Source organism: Ctenopharyngodon idella, chromosome 1, assembly GCF_019924925.1.
Source record: "Ctenopharyngodon idella isolate HZGC_01 chromosome 1, HZGC01, whole genome shotgun sequence".
NCBI classification, from domain to species: domain Eukaryota; kingdom Metazoa; phylum Chordata; class Actinopteri; order Cypriniformes; family Xenocyprididae; genus Ctenopharyngodon; species Ctenopharyngodon idella.
In genome coordinates this window covers 42,733,972-42,751,840 of record NC_067220.1, presented here as the reverse complement: position 1 = coordinate 42,751,840, position 17,869 = coordinate 42,733,972, and the positions used below count along the sequence as shown (strand labels likewise).

The 17,869-nt window shown below is 38.6% G+C and overlaps 3 protein-coding genes across 7 annotated transcripts in view; 2 read left to right on the top strand and 1 right to left on the bottom strand.

Moving 5' to 3' along the window:
- si:ch211-286b5.6 (B-cell receptor CD22) overlaps positions 1–4,448 on the bottom strand; it is a 29,538-nt gene extending 25,090 nt beyond the window's left edge. For all 3 annotated transcript variants that reach the window (XR_007930366.1, XR_007930367.1, XM_051894913.1), the window contains exons 1-2: positions 4,185–4,448; positions 3,979–4,030 (exon numbers count right to left, since the gene is read on the bottom strand). Coding sequence is in view for 1 of the 3 variants with exons in the window: in XM_051894913.1 (XP_051750873.1) it covers positions 3,979–4,030; positions 4,185–4,187 (55 nt within the window). In the remaining 2 variants the exon portion in view is untranslated. The remainder of the gene's footprint in view (positions 1–3,978; positions 4,031–4,184) is intronic.
- A 527-nt stretch (positions 4,449–4,975) lies between these two features.
- si:ch211-286b5.5 (uncharacterized protein LOC100003596 homolog) lies at positions 4,976–9,140 on the top strand. 3 transcript variants are annotated; one of them, XM_051894981.1, is made up of 3 exons: positions 4,976–5,154; positions 8,150–8,293; positions 8,426–9,140. In XM_051894981.1, the coding sequence occupies exons 1-2, from the start codon at positions 5,062–5,064 to the stop codon at positions 8,273–8,275; spliced, it is 219 nt and encodes a 72-aa protein (XP_051750941.1). In that variant the 5' UTR covers positions 4,976–5,061; the 3' UTR covers positions 8,276–8,293; positions 8,426–9,140. The 3 variants fall into 3 exon arrangements, with proteins under 3 accessions (XP_051750941.1, XP_051750932.1, XP_051750927.1); XM_051894972.1 differs by having other exon boundaries at positions 4,980–5,154; positions 8,150–8,285; XM_051894967.1 differs by having other exon boundaries at positions 4,982–5,154; positions 8,150–8,289.
- A 106-nt stretch (positions 9,141–9,246) lies between these two features.
- Positions 9,247–17,664, top strand: si:ch211-286b5.4 (afadin- and alpha-actinin-binding protein B). The gene is made up of 13 exons (XM_051894877.1): positions 9,247–9,414; positions 9,650–9,721; positions 9,838–9,944; positions 12,708–12,776; positions 12,881–13,004; positions 13,349–13,427; positions 13,611–13,728; positions 14,976–15,126; positions 15,211–15,314; positions 15,385–15,546; positions 17,084–17,201; positions 17,278–17,425; positions 17,511–17,664. Exons 1-13 carry the CDS (start codon positions 9,324–9,326, stop codon positions 17,563–17,565), a joined length of 1,398 nt encoding a protein of 465 aa, XP_051750837.1. The 5' UTR covers positions 9,247–9,323; the 3' UTR covers positions 17,566–17,664.
- Positions 17,665–17,869: the final 205 nt, after the last annotated feature.

Here is a 17,869-nt window from a genome sequence, read left to right as displayed (position 1 = left end):
GAACCTTTCAGTGAACAGTTCTTAAAGGTGCACTATGTAAATTTTTTTTTGGGTTTTTTTTTTTGTTCCAGAAATAACAAAATTCAAATAATGAGTCAATACATCAATTCTTATTCCAAAATGTGTTTTTGTCTTACCATGATTCACTATGTTAAGCCTGTTGCAAGTTTTCAAATTTTTCACCTAGCTGGGATGCTTTTCGCGGGAAATTGTGTACATACATCACTCGTTCGTGCGTGTCTCGTCATATCCGTAAATAAAAAAAAGTTTCACCAGCTACTTGTGTGGGAGTGACATAGGTTAGTTGTCACAATGAGCAAGAAAGTTTGACATTAAGCAGCTAAATCTCCATCCTCCATGGAATCTCCATGGAATCATTTACAAGATGTAATATAAGTCTCTGGTGTCCCCAGAATGTGTCTGTGAAGTTTCAGCTCAAAATACCCCACAGATCATTTATTATAGCTTCTAAAATTTGTCCCTGTTTGGGTGTGAGCAAAAACACAACATTTTTGTGTGTGTCCCTTTAAATGCAAATAAGTTGCTGCAGTTTTCCAGAAGAGGGCAGAGCTTTAACAGCTCGCGCTTCGGTTGCTCAACAACAACAAAGCTGGAGAATCTCAAGCAGCCAAAATGAGGATTGTCTGTAACGGTGTTCAGCCTTACATTGTTAAAACCGGAGTCGACACTGATGGAGAGACTCAGAAAGAAGTTTCTGAATGGTTAGTGGATACATTTATGTAGTTGCTGTGGAGTTGATTCAACTCATCGACTAGCATGTGCCGTCATGTTAATCTTTTGTGCCAATCCAGCGTTGAATTGACCCTCGTTTGTGAAGCAGTCCGGCGTAAAATGATGGCATGACAACAACAACTCTACTACAACAACTCTTCCTCTTCTCTAAAGCAGCCCAACATGGCCTCACCCCCTTTGTTGTGTGTTCCCGGGGACAGGGTTTATTTAAATTTTAGGGTTAGTGATGTCACTAACCCAGGAAAAAGCTCATTGTAGTCCCTACCAGTCATTTGTTGTAGTCCTTAAACAGAGAATTCTTTAAAAGAAAATATTTCCCTTTGCATTGAACTTTGAGCATCGTACCTTTGCAGATGTTGTTTGTGCTCTAACAGCAACATTACACACTAACTGAAGTTACAAAAGTGAAATCATAATCAACCACACCTTTAATAAAACACAGAACAGAGGAGAGTCTGCTGGCAAAAAGAGAATGCGACATCTTTTCAAAGCCAAGCCAATGTTGATTCTGGTTTTAACAACATTGGTTTGGCTTTGAAAAGATGTTGCATTCTCTTTTCGAAGATGGTGAGAACTGAGGGATTTCTTGTAAAAGCAACACAAAAAATTTACGAATAAAGCAGTGTTTCCATCCATGTGTTCAAGAGAAAAAAAATCATCACTTCCTGGGAAATTGTCGTGAAATATCTCAAATAAAAATAAAAGTTGCTGCAATCGGTAAAGCCACTGTGGCTCTGTTATCCTCCATCATAAATGACTTGCGCCTCAGACCAGCAGACGAAATGCAATAAACTCTGACCAAACCAACATTTGAGATGCTCTGATTGGTCCGCTGGTTGGTCCAGTTATCCAATAACATCCTCTGTTGAGACAAAGTCACACAAGGTTTTTTTGCTGCGCATCGATGGATTTATTTGGTAAATGTTTTTGCATAGTAGTTTACGTACGACTTCCTAACAGGTCAAACTATTTATACACCTTAAAGGGTTAGTTCACCCAAAAATGAAAATTTGATGTTTATCTGCTTACCCCCAGGGCATCCAAGATGTAGGTGACTTTGTTTCTTCAGTAGAACACAAATGATGATTTTTAACTCCAACCGTTGCAGTCTGTCAGTCGTATAATGCATGTTAATGGGAACACAATCTATGAGAGTAAAAAAAACAAATCCAAATTAAACCCTCCGGCTCGTGACAACACATTGATGTCCTAAAACACGAAACGATGGGTTTGTGCGAGAAACCGAACAGTTTTTATATCATTTTTTACCTCTAATACACCACTATGTCCAACTGCCTTGAGCGCACGCACGGCATCCGGTGCGTGAGGTGTGTACGCGCTCTGGCGGAGTTTACGCAAGCGGAAGTGATCTCTCGCGCGTATACGTCACTCATTGTTTACACAGTGCACAAACATTGTAGGTACGACAGCTAATCAAAATGGTACTTACTTGCGCTTATCCGGATTGTTCAAACCGACTTAAAACTAAAAGATTACGTTCTCTCGCGCGTGGTGACTTTCCACGTATTCGCAACTTCTGAGCCTGCTCGCCTGAAGTTATGGTTGATTGCTCTTCGGCTGGATACCAACACACCCATTAATGTACTAAAGTTGTTGAGGGTCTGCAGCGATCATTTTTCCCCTGATGATTTTACATACCCAGGAGAGGATCACGTACAACTTAAACCATCAGCTGTGCCTATGGTTTTTCCACATCCGACTGAGGTATGCGAACAAGATCTTTGTATGTGTCCTTTTTATTTGTAAAGCTGCCCTTATGAAAAGTAACAAAATAAAATGAAGTTTTGATGTAATAAATCCATGTTTTTTAGTGGTTTACTTCCATTTGTATAACAACTGTTGTTATACAAATGGAAGTGCGTGCACCGGATGCCGTGCGCGCGCTCAAGGCAGTTGGACATAGTGGTGTATTAGAGGTAAAAAATGATTTAAATACTGTTCGGTTTCTCGCACAAACCAATCGTTTCGTGTCTTAGGACATCAATGTGTCGTCACGAGCTGCAGGGTTTAATTTGGATTTGTCTGTGCATGTTTTTTTGACCCTTATAGATTGTGTTCCCATTGCCATGCATTATACGACTGACAGACTGCAACGGTTGGAGTTAAAAATCATCATTTGTGTTCTACTGAAGAAACAAAATCACCTACATCTTGGATGCCCTGGGGGTAAGCAGATAAACATCAAATTTTCATTTTTGGGTGAACTATCCCTTTAAATTCTGAGGTGCAACGGATTGGCGACAAGGGGTCAGACATTACACAAGGAAGAATCACAGACAACTCTGCCTGATGACTGCTCTACAAACTACGTTTCACAGGCAAATACACGCGTGAAGTGATAAGTAAATAACGTGCTAAGTAAATAACGTAAGAGATCACACATAAGACAGGAGTTCTTCCTGTTAAAATGATGCACTCAAGAAGCTTGTGATCCAAGTAGTCTGTGTGCTAATTTGCAGTGAAAAAGAAAAAAAAGAAGAACATGGAGGACAGAATGGTTGCTTGCTGATGTTCTGTTGCAGGTCTATGATTCCTCCCCCTGAAATTTCCTTTGCCCTGTATCTTGCTCTCTCATTGGCTGCTGATGTAATTTCCTATGAAAAGGTCCAGATATTTTGCATGCTAAATACAGTATCTCACGGGCATCAGCAATGAATGCCGCTTCTCTCAGATCATGTCTTTGATAATACACACTGTGCAATTGCTCACGTGAACAAGCACCGATTTGCCTCAGATTTTGGCCATTGTCAGCAAGAGAAAATCTGGGCTAAAATCGTGCAGTGTGTGTACCCAGGCTTGACTATTGGTTGCTTTGTCACTGCAAACTGCTGTCAGTGTGAATGATTGAGTGATTTAATGAAGTCTAATGCAGCTGGAGTGACACAGGAAGATAAAAGAGAAGTTTAGTTTAAGCGAATGTGCTGCCAGTGATAAAAACGCTTGTTTTTGGTAACACTTTATTTTGATGAACATTCTGTTGATTATAAGTAACTTTGCAACTACATGTCAACTCATTCTAACTCTAACCCTACCAGTCTACTAACACTCTAATGAGAGTCAGTAGACATGTAGGCGCAACGTTACTTCAGAATGTTCAAAAGGGACCATCAAAATAAAGTGAAACCCTGTTTTCTGCTGATCAGAACATTATCTTCAGCAAAGTCTGGTGTTCACTGAGTTACTACAAGACAGATATTATATTACCTGTTGCCATCAGAGAGATCCAGATGAAGGATTGAAGCAGTACAGCAGACACCTGCAAGATATGAGATTTAACAGGAACTCCATGACATTTTTAAGATATCTGATCTGTCTTCACACACTCTGAAAATCGACAAAAGTAGCAATATCACCCATATAAGCTAATATATATTCAATTCTGTCAAAGGTTTTGAAATTAAATATATTACCATGCTGAAGTCTTCTAATGGTGACCGGTAGAAGTGAAGTCAAACTTTTTAGTAAGAGAAGTTGGCCGAAGACCAAAAGTAATGTCTAATGTCCTCTTCCCCTTATAACCACAGTGAGTCGTCATGGTAAAAAAAAAAAAAAAAACTGCTTACTGAGCTAATCATAAATTGTGTCATAACCACAAAATATACTGCAGATGAAGGCACCAAAATTCATTATCAGTATTGCTCATGCTTACAATGCATAAATTGTCCCACAGTGTTTTTGACAAGGACATGATTGATACCTCGAATTGAGTAGATTTCACCTGTTGGAAATGTTAAAGAAGGCCTTACACTGAAGAAGGACAAGTCATATTCAGACCACAACATGTCATAATGTCATGTTTTAGTGTCTCTAGAACAGAATTCAAGAATTCAAAAGATAAGGAAGAGAATATATAACAAAGTTAGACACACTCTAACAGTTTATATGACTTGTTACATTTGCAAAAGTGATGTTATTTCTTGGTTCCACAGATTGTTGTATTGCAGTCTAGTCTTTGAGACACTGCGCGAGTTCAAATACTTTGGGGGCAAATTTAAGAAGTAAGATTAATTAAGACAAAACCTCCATTTGTAAAAACGATATGCAGTAATAAGTAGCCTAAAGTATAAGTAGATATTCTTTTTTATCTTAAAAACGCAAAACGTACTCTTAGCTGTAGCCTATATTAAAAACACTTTTTAAGTGTCTCGCGTGCCCACATCAGAGTAGAGTGTGTGTGTGTGTGTGTGTGTGTGTGTGTGTGTGTGTGTGTGTTCGCGCGCGCGCGCACGCACGCACGCGTTCCTTCCTCAAACTTCCGCAAACTCTCTTTTCAGTCAGTTAGTCATCATGTCCAACAATAACGCAAGCAGCAGTAGTGTGGCTGTGGCGACAAAAGCCGTCAAACAGCTCAGACTAGAGGCCAAAATACGACGAATTAACGTAAGTATGTCAACGTCAACTTTAAGAGTTTGTGGGTTGAAGCAGAACACGAACAAAAGAGTTCAACCGGTGTGAGTTACTGCTAGTGCTAACGCTAACCTACAAACCAACTATTTAAACGCGTCTTAACTCATGTACAGGTAAATTACACAATTTTTTTAAACGTCACGACTTCAACGAGATGCTTTTAAAGTGTTTCATGATAGTTTTATACGGTCAGATGGGCATTGTAGGCGTAAACTACAGACAACCGTTTGTTGTTATCCCCCCTGCTCATTAATAATGCAAATAAATGCAAACACTCAGAGAGCAGCGCTATAAACTGAGACTCTGGTAGTACTATATGGTACAGTGATGGTGTCAGATTGCAATATGGTACTTTGTCGTATACTATGATACTTTAAATAATACAATTGTCCAACCTGGTACGTGTCCAAACAAAACAACATTGCGTTACAATGTTTCCAAATCATGAAGCAAATATACTTTAATATGTTAAAGCAATTTTCTCTATAATACATGCAGTTTATTTTATTATTAATATGTTATTATGTTAAAGTAGTGTTAACCTAATTTTTCAGTTAACTAGCTTCTACACCCTTTCCCATAGATTCATCATGCCACTGTGTTGTCTGATAGAAACAGGTACATTTAATTAATAGAGATTATTTACGAACTTATTTCGACCATAAATTAAAGGCACGGTACCACAGGTAATTAGGTTAAAAATATCTATAGATATCCCCATATACTGCAGTTGATTAATCTAATTAAGACAGTTGTTTTTATTACATTTTTTCTGAAATGTTATGTTTAAATATGCGAGTGAATCTGCATGAATTTGCATAGTTTCCAGAACAGAAATCTAAAGTTTGGATTAGCAAGGTTCAAAATTTCTTGTTTCATTTTGTTGACACATTAAAGGATGTTTAGTTTTCTCTTTTTTTTAATCACTCCTTGAATGAGAAAATACTTCCAACTTTTTATTACTAAAACATGCCATGTGTGAATAAATCAGGTGAATGATAGAAGAACAAACTTTCAGAATATAGATAGGATTAAATCTGTAAAGTTTGGTGTATGTAAGTGCTGCTGAACTGGAGATTTCTGACTCGGTGCAGGACACAAAACTGCATTAATGTATTGTTATATAACTCTACTCTATAAACTTTTAAATTTGTATTTTGGATGTCTGGAAGAAGACATGTTATGGAAGCAAAACTGACCAGTGCATGAAATAACAATGGTTTTGTCCATAGTGTCTTGCCTTAAAAATATACACAGAGGGGCCAAAACATTATGACCTCCTGCCTAATATACTGTTGGTCTTTCACGTGCTGCCAAAACAGCCCTGACCCGTCGAGGCATGGACTCCACTAGACCCCTGAAGGTGTGTTGTGGTATCTGGCACCAATATGTTAGCAGCAGATCCTTCCAGTCCTGTAGGTTGAGGTGGAGCTGCTGGAGACTGAACTTGTTGGTCCAGGACATTTCACAGGCGCTCAACTGGATTGAGATCTGGGGAATTTGGAGGCCAGGGCAACACCTTGAACTCTTGTTCCTCAAACCATTCCTGAGCAGTGTGGCAGGGTGCGTTATGCTGCCGAAAGAGGCCACAATGTCTGACACAATGTTTAGGTAGATGTCGCCTGTCAAATTTACGTCCACATGAATGGCCGGACCCAGGGTTTGCCAGCAGAACATTGCCCAGAGCATCACACTCCCTCCACCGGCTTGTCGTTTTCCAACAGTGTATCCTGGTGCCGTCACTTCCCCAGGTAAACGGCGCACACGTACACAACCGTCCATGTGATGTAAAAGAAAACAGGACTCATCGGACCAGAGGACTTCCACTGCTCCAAGGTCCATTTCTGACACGCGCATGCCCATTGTAGGCGCTTTCGACAGTGGACGGGTCATCATAGGCACTCTGATTAGTCTGCGGCTACGCAGCAGTGTTGTGACACATTCCTCCCATATCCATCATTAATATTTTGTGACTTGTTCCACAGTAGACCTTCAGTTGACTCGGACTAGATGGGATAGCCTTCGTTGCCCTTGTGCATCGATGAGACTTGAGCGCCCAATGCCCTCTCGTCGGTTTGCGGTTTGTCCCTCCTCAAACCACTGTTGGTAAATTTTAGGGCTGGGACAATACATCGATCCGCAATACAAAGAATCTGAATTGATTCTTTTATTTTCCGATGTATCGTGATTCTCTGAGCTTAGTTTTTAACAGTAGATTGCACTACATGCTTTAGAAACACCAGTACTCTGCTTGCTTCCAATTCTTTACACACACCACTCAAACCTAAAATAATCATTCATAAAGTTCGAAAAGGTTGAAGCGAATCACAAGGGTGTTTGTTTACATTAATCTGGCGTCATAAAAGCATTCTGAGCCGAGGTGCAAGTATATTTAACCACTGACATGAATCAGCCGAAAGCACAAGCGCTCTCCAGCACTCTTCTTCATGAGCATTTGAGTGTGCGGTTAAAAACTAGCCTAGAGCGTCATCTGCTGTTAAAACTAAGCTCAGAACTAGAATTAAGAATTAGAGAGAAAATTTCAGGATTGATCCAAATCGCAAATCGATGTATTGTCCCAGCCCTAGTAAATTCTCACCACTGAGAAATCTCACCAATTCTCAAAACATAATCCTTGCCGTTGCAGCGATATTCTGACTCAGTCGCTTTGCCGCATCAATTTGGCTCTTGTCTTAATCGCTCAGATTCTCCATTTCTCCTGCATCCTACATGTTGATTATGAGAACTGATTGTTTGCTTACCATGTAATCTACCCATGTGACCTTGTTAGGAGATGATCAACGATATTCGCTTTACCTGTGACTGGTCATAATGTTTTGGCTCATCAGTGTATGACCTGCAGAACCTTCTTGGATCATGGTAGTTTTCTATCCAGTGCTGTGTCAATCATTGTATGTGGATTCAATGCATATCATTTAACATGTCATCTTAATTGCAATCTCTGCAGGTGTCTCAAGCTGCCACAGACCTGAAGAACTTCTGCCTGCAAAATGCTCACAAAGACCCTCTGCTGATGGGCGTCCCGTCCAGCGACAACCCCTTCCGTCCGCCGAAGTCCTGCGGGCTGCTCTGAGCTGATGATCGTGCGTAGGTTACTAACAGCCGCCTGACCTTATAAAACACTGTAGATGTGCATGTACAATCCAAATCATTTACGACAATGCTCTCATTTATTTTGTCCTGATTTAATATATTAATATTTATATTATATCTGTTATTTCAGAGCCGGTGAAGCTGTTTCAGATGACATGTCTGTCCTCAAGCGTCCGTTTCTACTTTTACACTACTTCATAAAGAGCTCCTGGAGCACTACACACACAAAAAACACTAGAAAATCCCCACTGTGTTTGTTCTCTTCACACTTGTTTTGCTGTTTGTTTGAATGAACTGTATTATCAGTAATAATACTTTGACTATGCTGAATTTACACTGTATGACATGGTACGATCAGTTACTGTATTTACATTTCCAAAAATTCATTACCCATAACACTAAACACTATTTTTTTCTGTGTGATGTGTATAAAACAAAAACAGTTTGTATGAAGTTTTCCCTGGTTTATGTGGAAAAATTAAAAACTATTAGAATGTTTTTCCTAGCTAACACTAGCTGACATAGAAAGACTGATTTTTACTATAGTATTTTACTAATTTATGGCCAGCAGAATTTGGCTTGAAAGTCATTTTAAGCATGCTTTGTGTTCAGATTCAGTGTTGCCCTCACAGTTTGGACATCTCCCTTTATCTGACACTCGTTTCAGGTCTTGGAGTCTCGATTAATGAGCCGATAAGTTGAATCAGGTGCATTTGATGAGGGAGATGTAATAAATGTGCAGTGTTGGGAAACCCTGATCGACATGATCACCTACTGAATGAACATGTTACGTTTAAATCTTTTTCCATTGTCTTTTTGCTTTTAAAATAAAGTTATTGATCATTTATCTTTTGTTGTGTGGGTTTTAAAATGAATATTCACATATAAATAGTAAGTGGAGTGTTAACACCTACTCCATTAGGAATCTGTCGTATCTGATATGTGTTTGTGGCTCACAGCTGTAGACTGACGCTGTCAATCACTGATGAGATGATTGAAGGGAAGCTGCAGATGACGTGATTGATGGAATGAACCGAAAGTCACTAGAGATCTCAGCTCGTTTACTCTGTTTTATCTACCTTTTGACAGGCATAACAGATTTTTTTTTCTTTTGCTCTGGTAAGATGTAATTTAACATATTAACAATTTGCATAGTCCTATATCAATCAGAGATTTAATTAATGCAGAAATATGTTTTTGATAACTTAATGTTACTCACTTGATGAGAAAAAGACAAGCCGATTTGTTGTGGTTTACAGATTTCACAATCACTTCTGGTTATTTTCATTCAAAGAAAGAAGCTGCATAAGGCATCAGTGTTTTATGTCTGATGTGTTGTTGTTGGTATCTGCAGGGTCTGGGCTTATGGCACACAAACAGCTCATAAGATCACCATCATCCCATATACGAGCTCAAGACTGCTCAGGTAACTGTGATCACACAGTCAGATGTGAGACAGACAATATGCCGATATGTACTTATCACAAAACCCATGAAAGAGCAGCAGCCTGATGGCCACTGAGTTTGTCTTCTCTCTGTCAGAGGTGCTGAACTCTGTGATTGCTCCTCTGCACCATGATGAAACCACACTCAGCTTCACACACAGGATCTTCAGAGAGGAGCAGAGAGGCCTGATCAACTCTTTACAGGTTCACACGACACCTGAGCCTTAAAAAAAAAAAAAAAAATATATATATATATATATATATGTATATATATATATATATATATATATATATATATATATATATATATATATTGCATATACAGGTGCTGGTCATATAATTAGAATATCATCAAAAAGTTGATTTATTTCACTAATTTCACTCAAAAAGTGAAACTTGTATATTATATTCATTCATTACACACAGACTGATATATTTCAAATGTTTCTTTTAATTTTGATGATTATAACTGACAACTAAGGAAAATCCCAAATTCAGTATCTCAGAAAATTAGATTATAGTGAAAAGGTTCAATATTGAAGACACCTGGTGCCACACTCTAATCAGCTAATTAACTCAAAACACCTGCAAAGGCCTTTAAATGGTCTCTCAGTCTAGTTCTGTAGGCTACACAATCATGGGGAAGACTGCTGACTTGACAGTTGTCCAAAAGACGACCATTGACACCTTGCACAAGGAGGGCAAGACACAAAAGGTCATTGCAAAAGAGGCTGGCTGTTCACAGAGCTCTGTGTCCAAGCACATTAATAGACAGGCGAAGGGAAGGAAAAGATGTGGTAGAAAAAAAAAGCGTACAAGCAGTAGGGATAACCGCACCCTGGAGAGGATTGTGAAACAAAACCCATTCAAAAATTTGGGGGAGATTCACAAAGAGTGGACTGCAGCTGGAGTCAGTGCTTCAAGAACCACTACGTACAGACGTATGCAAGACATGGGTTTCAGCTGTCGCATTCCTTGTGTCAAGCCACTCTTGAACAACAGACAGCGTCAGAAGCGTCTCGCCTGGGCTAAAGACAAAAAGGACTGGACTGCTGCTGAGTGGTCCAAAGTTATGTTCTCTGATGAAAGTAAATTTTGCATTTCCTTTGGAAATCAGGGTCCCAGAGTCTGGAGGAAGAGAGGAGAGGCACACAATCCACGTTGCTTGAGGTCCAGTGTAAAGTTTCCACAGTCAGTGATGGTTTGGGGTGCCATGTCATCTGCTGGTGTTGGTCCACTGGTTATCTGAGGTCCAAGGTCAACGCAGCCGTATACCAGGAAGTTTTAGAGCACTTCATGCTTCCTGCTGCTGACCAACTTTATGGAGATGCAGATTTCATTTTCCAACAGGACTTGGCACCTGCACACAGTGCCAAAGCTACCAGTACCTGGTTTAAGGACCATGGTATCCCTGTTCTTAATTGGCCAGCAAACTCGCCTGACCTTAACCCCATAGAAAATCTATGGGGTATTGTGAAGAGGAAGATGCGATATGCCAGACCCAACAATGCAGAAGAGCTGAAGGCCACTATCAGAGCAACCTGGGCTCTTATAACACCTGAGCAGTGCCACAGACTGATCGACTCCATGCCACGCCGCATTGCTGCAGTAATTCAGGCAAAAGGAGCCCCAACTAAGTATTGAGTGCTGTACATGCTCATACTTTTCATGTTCATACTTTTCAGTTGGCCAAGATTTCTAAAAATCCTTTCTTTGTATTGGTCTTAAGTAATATTCTAATTTTCTGAGATACTGAATTTGGGATTTTCCTTAGTTGTCAGTTATAATCATCAAAATTAAAAGAAATAAACATTTGAAATATATCAGTCTGTGTGTAATGAATTAATATAATATACAAGTTTCACTTTTTGAATGGAATTAGTGAAATAAATCAACTTTTTGATGATATTTTAATTATATGATCAGCACCTGTAGCTGTGACATTACTTAGAGAGTTTATGTTATGTTATGTTATGCGGTGCGGACCCCCTCAAAAATTAGATGTACATCTTGTGGTTTATGCCAATATTTAAATAATATTCGTAATTAATATTTAATTGTTATTATGGCATTATATTGTATAAATTAATATTAATAAACTATTATTTGCTAATTCAGTTATTATATTATGAATGAATATTAACATTATATTAACATTATATTTTATATTATATTATATTATATTAATTATATTATGGGACCCCATCAAAAATGAGATGTACATTTCAAGGGGTTTATCCCAATATATAAAGATTATTCTAAATTAATGCTTAATAATATTAATATATAACTGAATTTGAATATCATATTATTTGCTAAATAATTTTATATAAAATTTTGGGACCCCTCGAAAATTAGATTTACACCTTGGGGTTTATGCCAATATATAAATAATATTTCTAATTAATATTTAATTTATTATATTATATTATGTGACCCCCTTGAAAATATGGAACATCTCAAGGGGTTTATACCAATATTTAAATAATATTCGGAATTAATATTTAATTGTTATTATGGCACTATATTGTATAAATTAATATTAATAAACTATTATTTGCTAATTCAGTTTTTATTATATTATGAATTAATATTAACATTATATTATATTTTATATTATATTATATTATATTATATTATATTATATTATATTATATTATATTATATTATGGGACCCCATCAAAAATGAGATGTACATTTCAAGGGGTTTATCCCAATATATAAAGATTATTCTTAATTAATGCTTAATAATATTAATATATTATATAACTGAATTTGAATATCATATTATTTGCTAAATAATTTTATATTAAATTTTGGGACCCCTCGAAAATTAGATTTACATCTTGGGGTTTATGCCAATATATAAATAATATTTCTAATATTTAATTGTTATATATTATATTATATTATATTATATTATATTATATATTATTAAAGAATGACTGACCATGTTGTCTTTCACAGGAGCAGCTTATAGAGAAGGACCTGCACATCTCCAGGCTACAAGATGCTCTGACTTCTGAAAGAGAAAAGGTTGTGATATATGTTATTATTAATAAGTAATTCCTATAGTAAAGTGCGAGGCAATAGAGCGCAGCAGGTGACTGTCCGGTCCCTGTGTGTGTGTGTGTGTGCAGTGCGCGCGGCTGCAGTGTCGTTGTAACCAGCAGGGGGCGGAGCTGAAGCGCCGAGAGCAGCACATCCACCGCATGAGGGAGAAACTCTCGCAGTTCACTGACAGACAGAAGCAGCGCGGCGTGTGTGAGCTTCACGGCCCGCAGCTACAATACTATGTTCAACTTCTAGTGACTTCCTTCACTACTTTAATTCTGTCCTTTCTATTTTGACATATTTACACGTGTTATTTGACAATAATTTGTCACATACAAGAATCATGATATGCTATTATTCTTAGTAGGTTTATAATTTACATAATATACACAAACTCCCCTGAGTGCAAGATGATGTCATCAGTATTTTTGTGCTGAGGATTTATGGGTGCATTAACATATAGACTAAAAGCCACAAAACATTCAACTGTATTAGGATGCATGTGCCACGAAACACACAAACTGCACAGTGACAATGATATTCCCCGTCCATAGCCATGGAGATCATAAATGTGTTGCCAAAGCGGACAGGACGGAGAGAGCCTGGCTTCAAGCCCGCAAAGGCTGATGGGAGGTATGACCTAACAATCCATACAACGTGCTTTAATCCATCAAAAACTTTTGTGTAACTTGCAATAATGTGCTTTAATGTTGACTTTAAGCATCTTTTATTTAAAATGAGAAACAGGAACATTTGTGGAAAGAGAAATATTAAAAAATAATAGCCTTAATATTAGCGCTTTGTCTCCCCCTGCAGGACAGAAGAAGCACTGCGTCTGCTGTTGGACCGAAGGGAAGCTGAGCTCAGAGAAGCCATGAAACTACGGCACGCGCTCACGACACTACTGCACATGCTCCGAAATAACATGGCACAGGTGAGAAGGACCACTGCACATTCACTGGAAAGACTTGGAAAGAAAAAATAGAAGATGTACTGCAGAGTTTGCAGACTTGCACTGTGCTCTAAAAGTATGTATACTTCACTGGAAACGGGCAAATACAAACTTCTGAGTGTGCAGAAAAGACATACTTTATCATTAAAATGTGTCTTGACACTACAGACCCCTTTGCCACATACTGATCCTTAGCTAAACTGACTGCTGTGGCATCAAATTCTCATGATTTTTATTCAACTGAAAAAGTGAAAGTGAGTAATCAAACAGTTTCACCTGTTTCACTTGAAATGGCCCTTACAACAACAGAAGGGGGCCTCCATCCGCTTGCATTCAAAAAAGTGCCCGTCCCCCTGCCATCACGGGGAAATTAAGGGGGACTTGGGGCAAAAATGCCACCAAAATTAATAAAAATGCCCCACAGTAATCAAGATATATGGGCCAAAAATGTCCCTGTATAAAGCCGCATTTCCACTGCAGGAACTTTCCCCAGGAACTCGTTGTGTTTCGACCGCAGGAACCAGGGTCTAAATGAAGTTCTGGGTAAAAATTTCCCCCTCAGAAAGTCCCTGTTCACTAGGTAGTACTTTTTCAATGTTCGCAAACTTTCGGGGGTGGGACTTGGGTGCTGAACATGCTGATTGGTTGAGTTCACGCAACATTTTGATTGGTTGACTCCACGCAGCATTTTATTTCAACCACCATTTTTAAAAGTCGGTTGCGGTGCATGCAGGAAGAGTTGTTTGCTATTCTAATCAACAGTGGAGTTTAAAAAAATACCAGGAATGGACCAACAATGAAGTTCAGGCTTTATTAAGCTTATATGCGGAGGACGAAATCCAGCGGGAACTGGAAAGTTGCGTGCAGTCCTACGTCACCAGACTATCTTCATGGTACTTTAGACCGCTATGGAAACGCAGACAGCAACAGGTCTGGGGGAAAAAATTTGGCGGGGTTCCCCTGGTAAAATTCACATTCCATGAAAAACAGCAACAGTGGTAAAGTAGCCCAATTCTGCGGGAAAACCACGGACTTGGCAACACTGCTTTCATCAGGGGTGGGGATGGGGGGCCTCCAACTGTTTGTTTGAAACGGGCCTCCAAATTGCAAAGGCCGCCTCTGCCAGTAGTGCAATGGGATGTAGGAAATAATTTTTCATTATAGCATACTATTTAGGATATGAAGTATGCAAATCGGGTGAAATCATATAGTAAAATCTTTTTAATTAGACACTACAAGATGACAATACAGAACTGGAGGATGAAGACAAAGACAATGTGCTGGTCCAATCAGAGCAGTGCCTTGGTGATCATGTGACAGGAGGTGTGGTCCAGGAGTGGATGCAAGTCCAGAAAAGACTCCGGGAGCTCGTGTCACAGAGTAAGAACTGAATGCTTTGAGGCTTTATGAACTGAAGTCAATGATTATCTATATATATATATATATATATATATGTGTGCTCAGGTCCTGTTGCTCAAGGAACAGACCAGGAGAAGCTGCTGGCTCATCTGGAGGAAGAGCTGGAGCAGAGCAGAGATCTGATCCGAGCACAGCAGCAGTTACTGCAGGTCAGACACCAGAGATGCCGTCATATATGACGCTGTGTTTACAACAGTAGCTGGAAATCGTTTCTCTCAGGACAGTGTAACTCCGCCCCTCCCTGCTGTGCTGATGGACTGCTACTATCTGGAGGAGTGGGAGCGGCTACAGGACCACTGGGAGGAGTTTAACAGACAGAGGCGGAGCTTCCAGCGAGAGCGGCAAGCCTTCACTGAAGCGGCTATTCGATTGGGCCATGAGGTGATACACTCAAGTTAATGTATGCACGTGCACATCTCTGTGAACTAACTTTTCTTTGTCACTTTTGCTCATTTTGTTTGAATCAGCTGATTTTTAGTGGATGAAGTCAGTTCTCCTCAAGTTTACACGGAGGTGTAGAGAATCACATCAAATTATCAACATGATAATGTCCATGTTAGAAGCTCCGGTTCCCAGAGAAACCTGAGACTCGCGCTTAGGACTACACATGCGCATTGACTCGTCTAGCTTGTAAAATAAGCTTTTTTAATGCTACCGGAGTTTAAGAAACAACATTTATGGGACAGTTAATGTCAGGTTTTGTTGCTGATTTGAAATATGTTACTTAATTGTGAGTTTGGCAAGCAGTTTGAGATTTCAGGATTCCCCCATTCAAATAGATAGGACTTGGTCTTGGATGCCCGAAATAGCTGCCCGGAGGTGTTGCAAATATGGCCGCCGAGTGAACAGACTTTCCTTGAAAGGGACTTTGGTATTATGTGTTCAGTCTGTAGGCGGATAGTATTTCTTTACAAATAGACATCGCCAACTGCTGGCCTGGCATGAGTAATACAGTGTTTTGAGTCATTTTTGCGGATCCACGTGAACAGGGATCGTTTTTACAACATTGATGTCTATACATGAAGCTTTTCAAAAACACAAAAGAAAGACTTTTCCATTTTTAGTACATCTTTATCATGTAAACACCCTAATTCTCAACCAGGCACACTTCAAAGGGGGTGCAAAATGGCTTCATTATTTAAAATAAGAAAAAACAAGCTTTAAAATAAACTAAAACAAAAACAAAAGATATTTCTAATTTGAATTCACTCCCTTAACAACGGTTATTTTTATGTTAGAACCTCACGGTATTGGAAAACCTGGATATATGAGGGATTTTTAAAGACTAGACCTGGAAAAGATTGATAAAATCTTATAATAAACATTTTTTCTGGTTATGTCAAGCTCTAAAAAAGAGAAATTGCTATTTGGGAGTAAAATTTTTTTAAACTCAATAACTGAATTCCTTTATTGAAACTTCTGGAATTGTGGAATTTAATTATTTTAATTATAATTGTATTACTTTTTTTTATAATTATAAAAATTTTAAATTTTATATTTTATAAAAATATTTTTTATAAATATTTAAATATAACATTCAATTTCATTTCATTTAAATTTACACTCATAGTTCTGGAAATAAAGTTTGAAAATGATCAGCAGAAGTACCAGAAAAATCTTGGGATTTTTTTTTTTTTTTTTTTTTTTAAATCACCATAAAGTATACAATTTAAAAAAAAAAAAAAAAAAAGGCCATCTGAAATGTTTTTTTAGCACTTGGCAGCTTTTGTTGTATGAACATGAGCTGTGTGAAGGTTTATATTTTCATTTTGTCTTCTATAGACAAAAAGAACAGCATATGGATTGAGTAAATAACAGGATTTATTCTTGGGTGAATTACTCCTTTTTGATGCTTAATAATCATAATTTTCTCAGCTGTGTGTGTGTGTGTGTGTGTGTGTGTGTGTGTGTGTTTCAGAGGAGTGACTTTGAGCAGCAGAAAGCCTCCCGACTGAAGTCGGAGTTCCTCAGTTTTTCTCCCGTCAAGAAGAGCTCTCAGTGGAACAGGAGAGAGAGCACAGCACTCAGCGATCTACGTACACACAAACACAACACTCACAGATCATGATTATAGCATTAATATCACACCATAATACAGCCATGTGTGCGCAGGTGCGGCAGCTCCGGATCAGCTCTCTCTCTCTCCGTGTGCCACACCATCATCTGAGGGGTCAGAAGTCACGCCGGGGTCCCGTCAGAACATGACCATGACCCCCAACACCCCTGAGCTGTACTCCGCTCTTAAACTGCCCTACCGCAGGTCTAATATCTCTGTCTGTCATGGTGCTGTGCATTGAAATAAATGGTGCATGAGGTACTCAGAGGTATCTTTTCTTCTGTTTCAGGTCAGAGCGGATGCTTCAGTCACCTGATGAACACAACACGGACTGGCCCTTTTAGTTGACACACTTCACGCTTTATCTGGAAATGCTGTGTTTTGTGAAGTATTTAGATACATTTTTGAATAAAATAAATAAAGATATGCATTATATATATATATATATGGAGTTACCTTGTGTTGTTTTCTCTTTCCAACATATCAGCTCTCATAAATGCACACTTCAGATTAACAGTTGCATATATTGTTTTGTAAGCTGCGGTTGAGACCGGTGCTAGTTGTCACAAGCTTTATGTGACGCTAAATATAAGATTTTTAGTCAGAAATCCACTTCTTTTCTCAGTGGTTTTGTATGTTGGTTTCAAA

Bases quoted from the DNA above. Each gene is read 5' to 3' on its own strand.
- si:ch211-286b5.5 (XM_051894981.1), top strand. From the start codon at position 5,062: ATGTCCAACAATAACGCAAGCAGCAGTAGTGTGGCTGTGGCGACAAAA. The intron at 5,155-8,149 runs GTAAGTATGTCA...CAATCTCTGCAG, and splicing joins CCAAAATACGACGAATTAAC to GTGTCTCAAGCTGCCACAGA.
- si:ch211-286b5.4 (XM_051894877.1), top strand. From the start codon at position 9,324: ATGAACCGAAAGTCACTAGAGATCTCAGCTCGTTTACTCTGTTTTATC. The intron at 13,729-14,975 runs GTGAGAAGGACC...CTTTTTAATTAG, and splicing joins TCCGAAATAACATGGCACAG to ACACTACAAGATGACAATAC. The intron at 17,202-17,277 runs GTACACACAAAC...ATGTGTGCGCAG, and splicing joins CACAGCACTCAGCGATCTAC to GTGCGGCAGCTCCGGATCAG.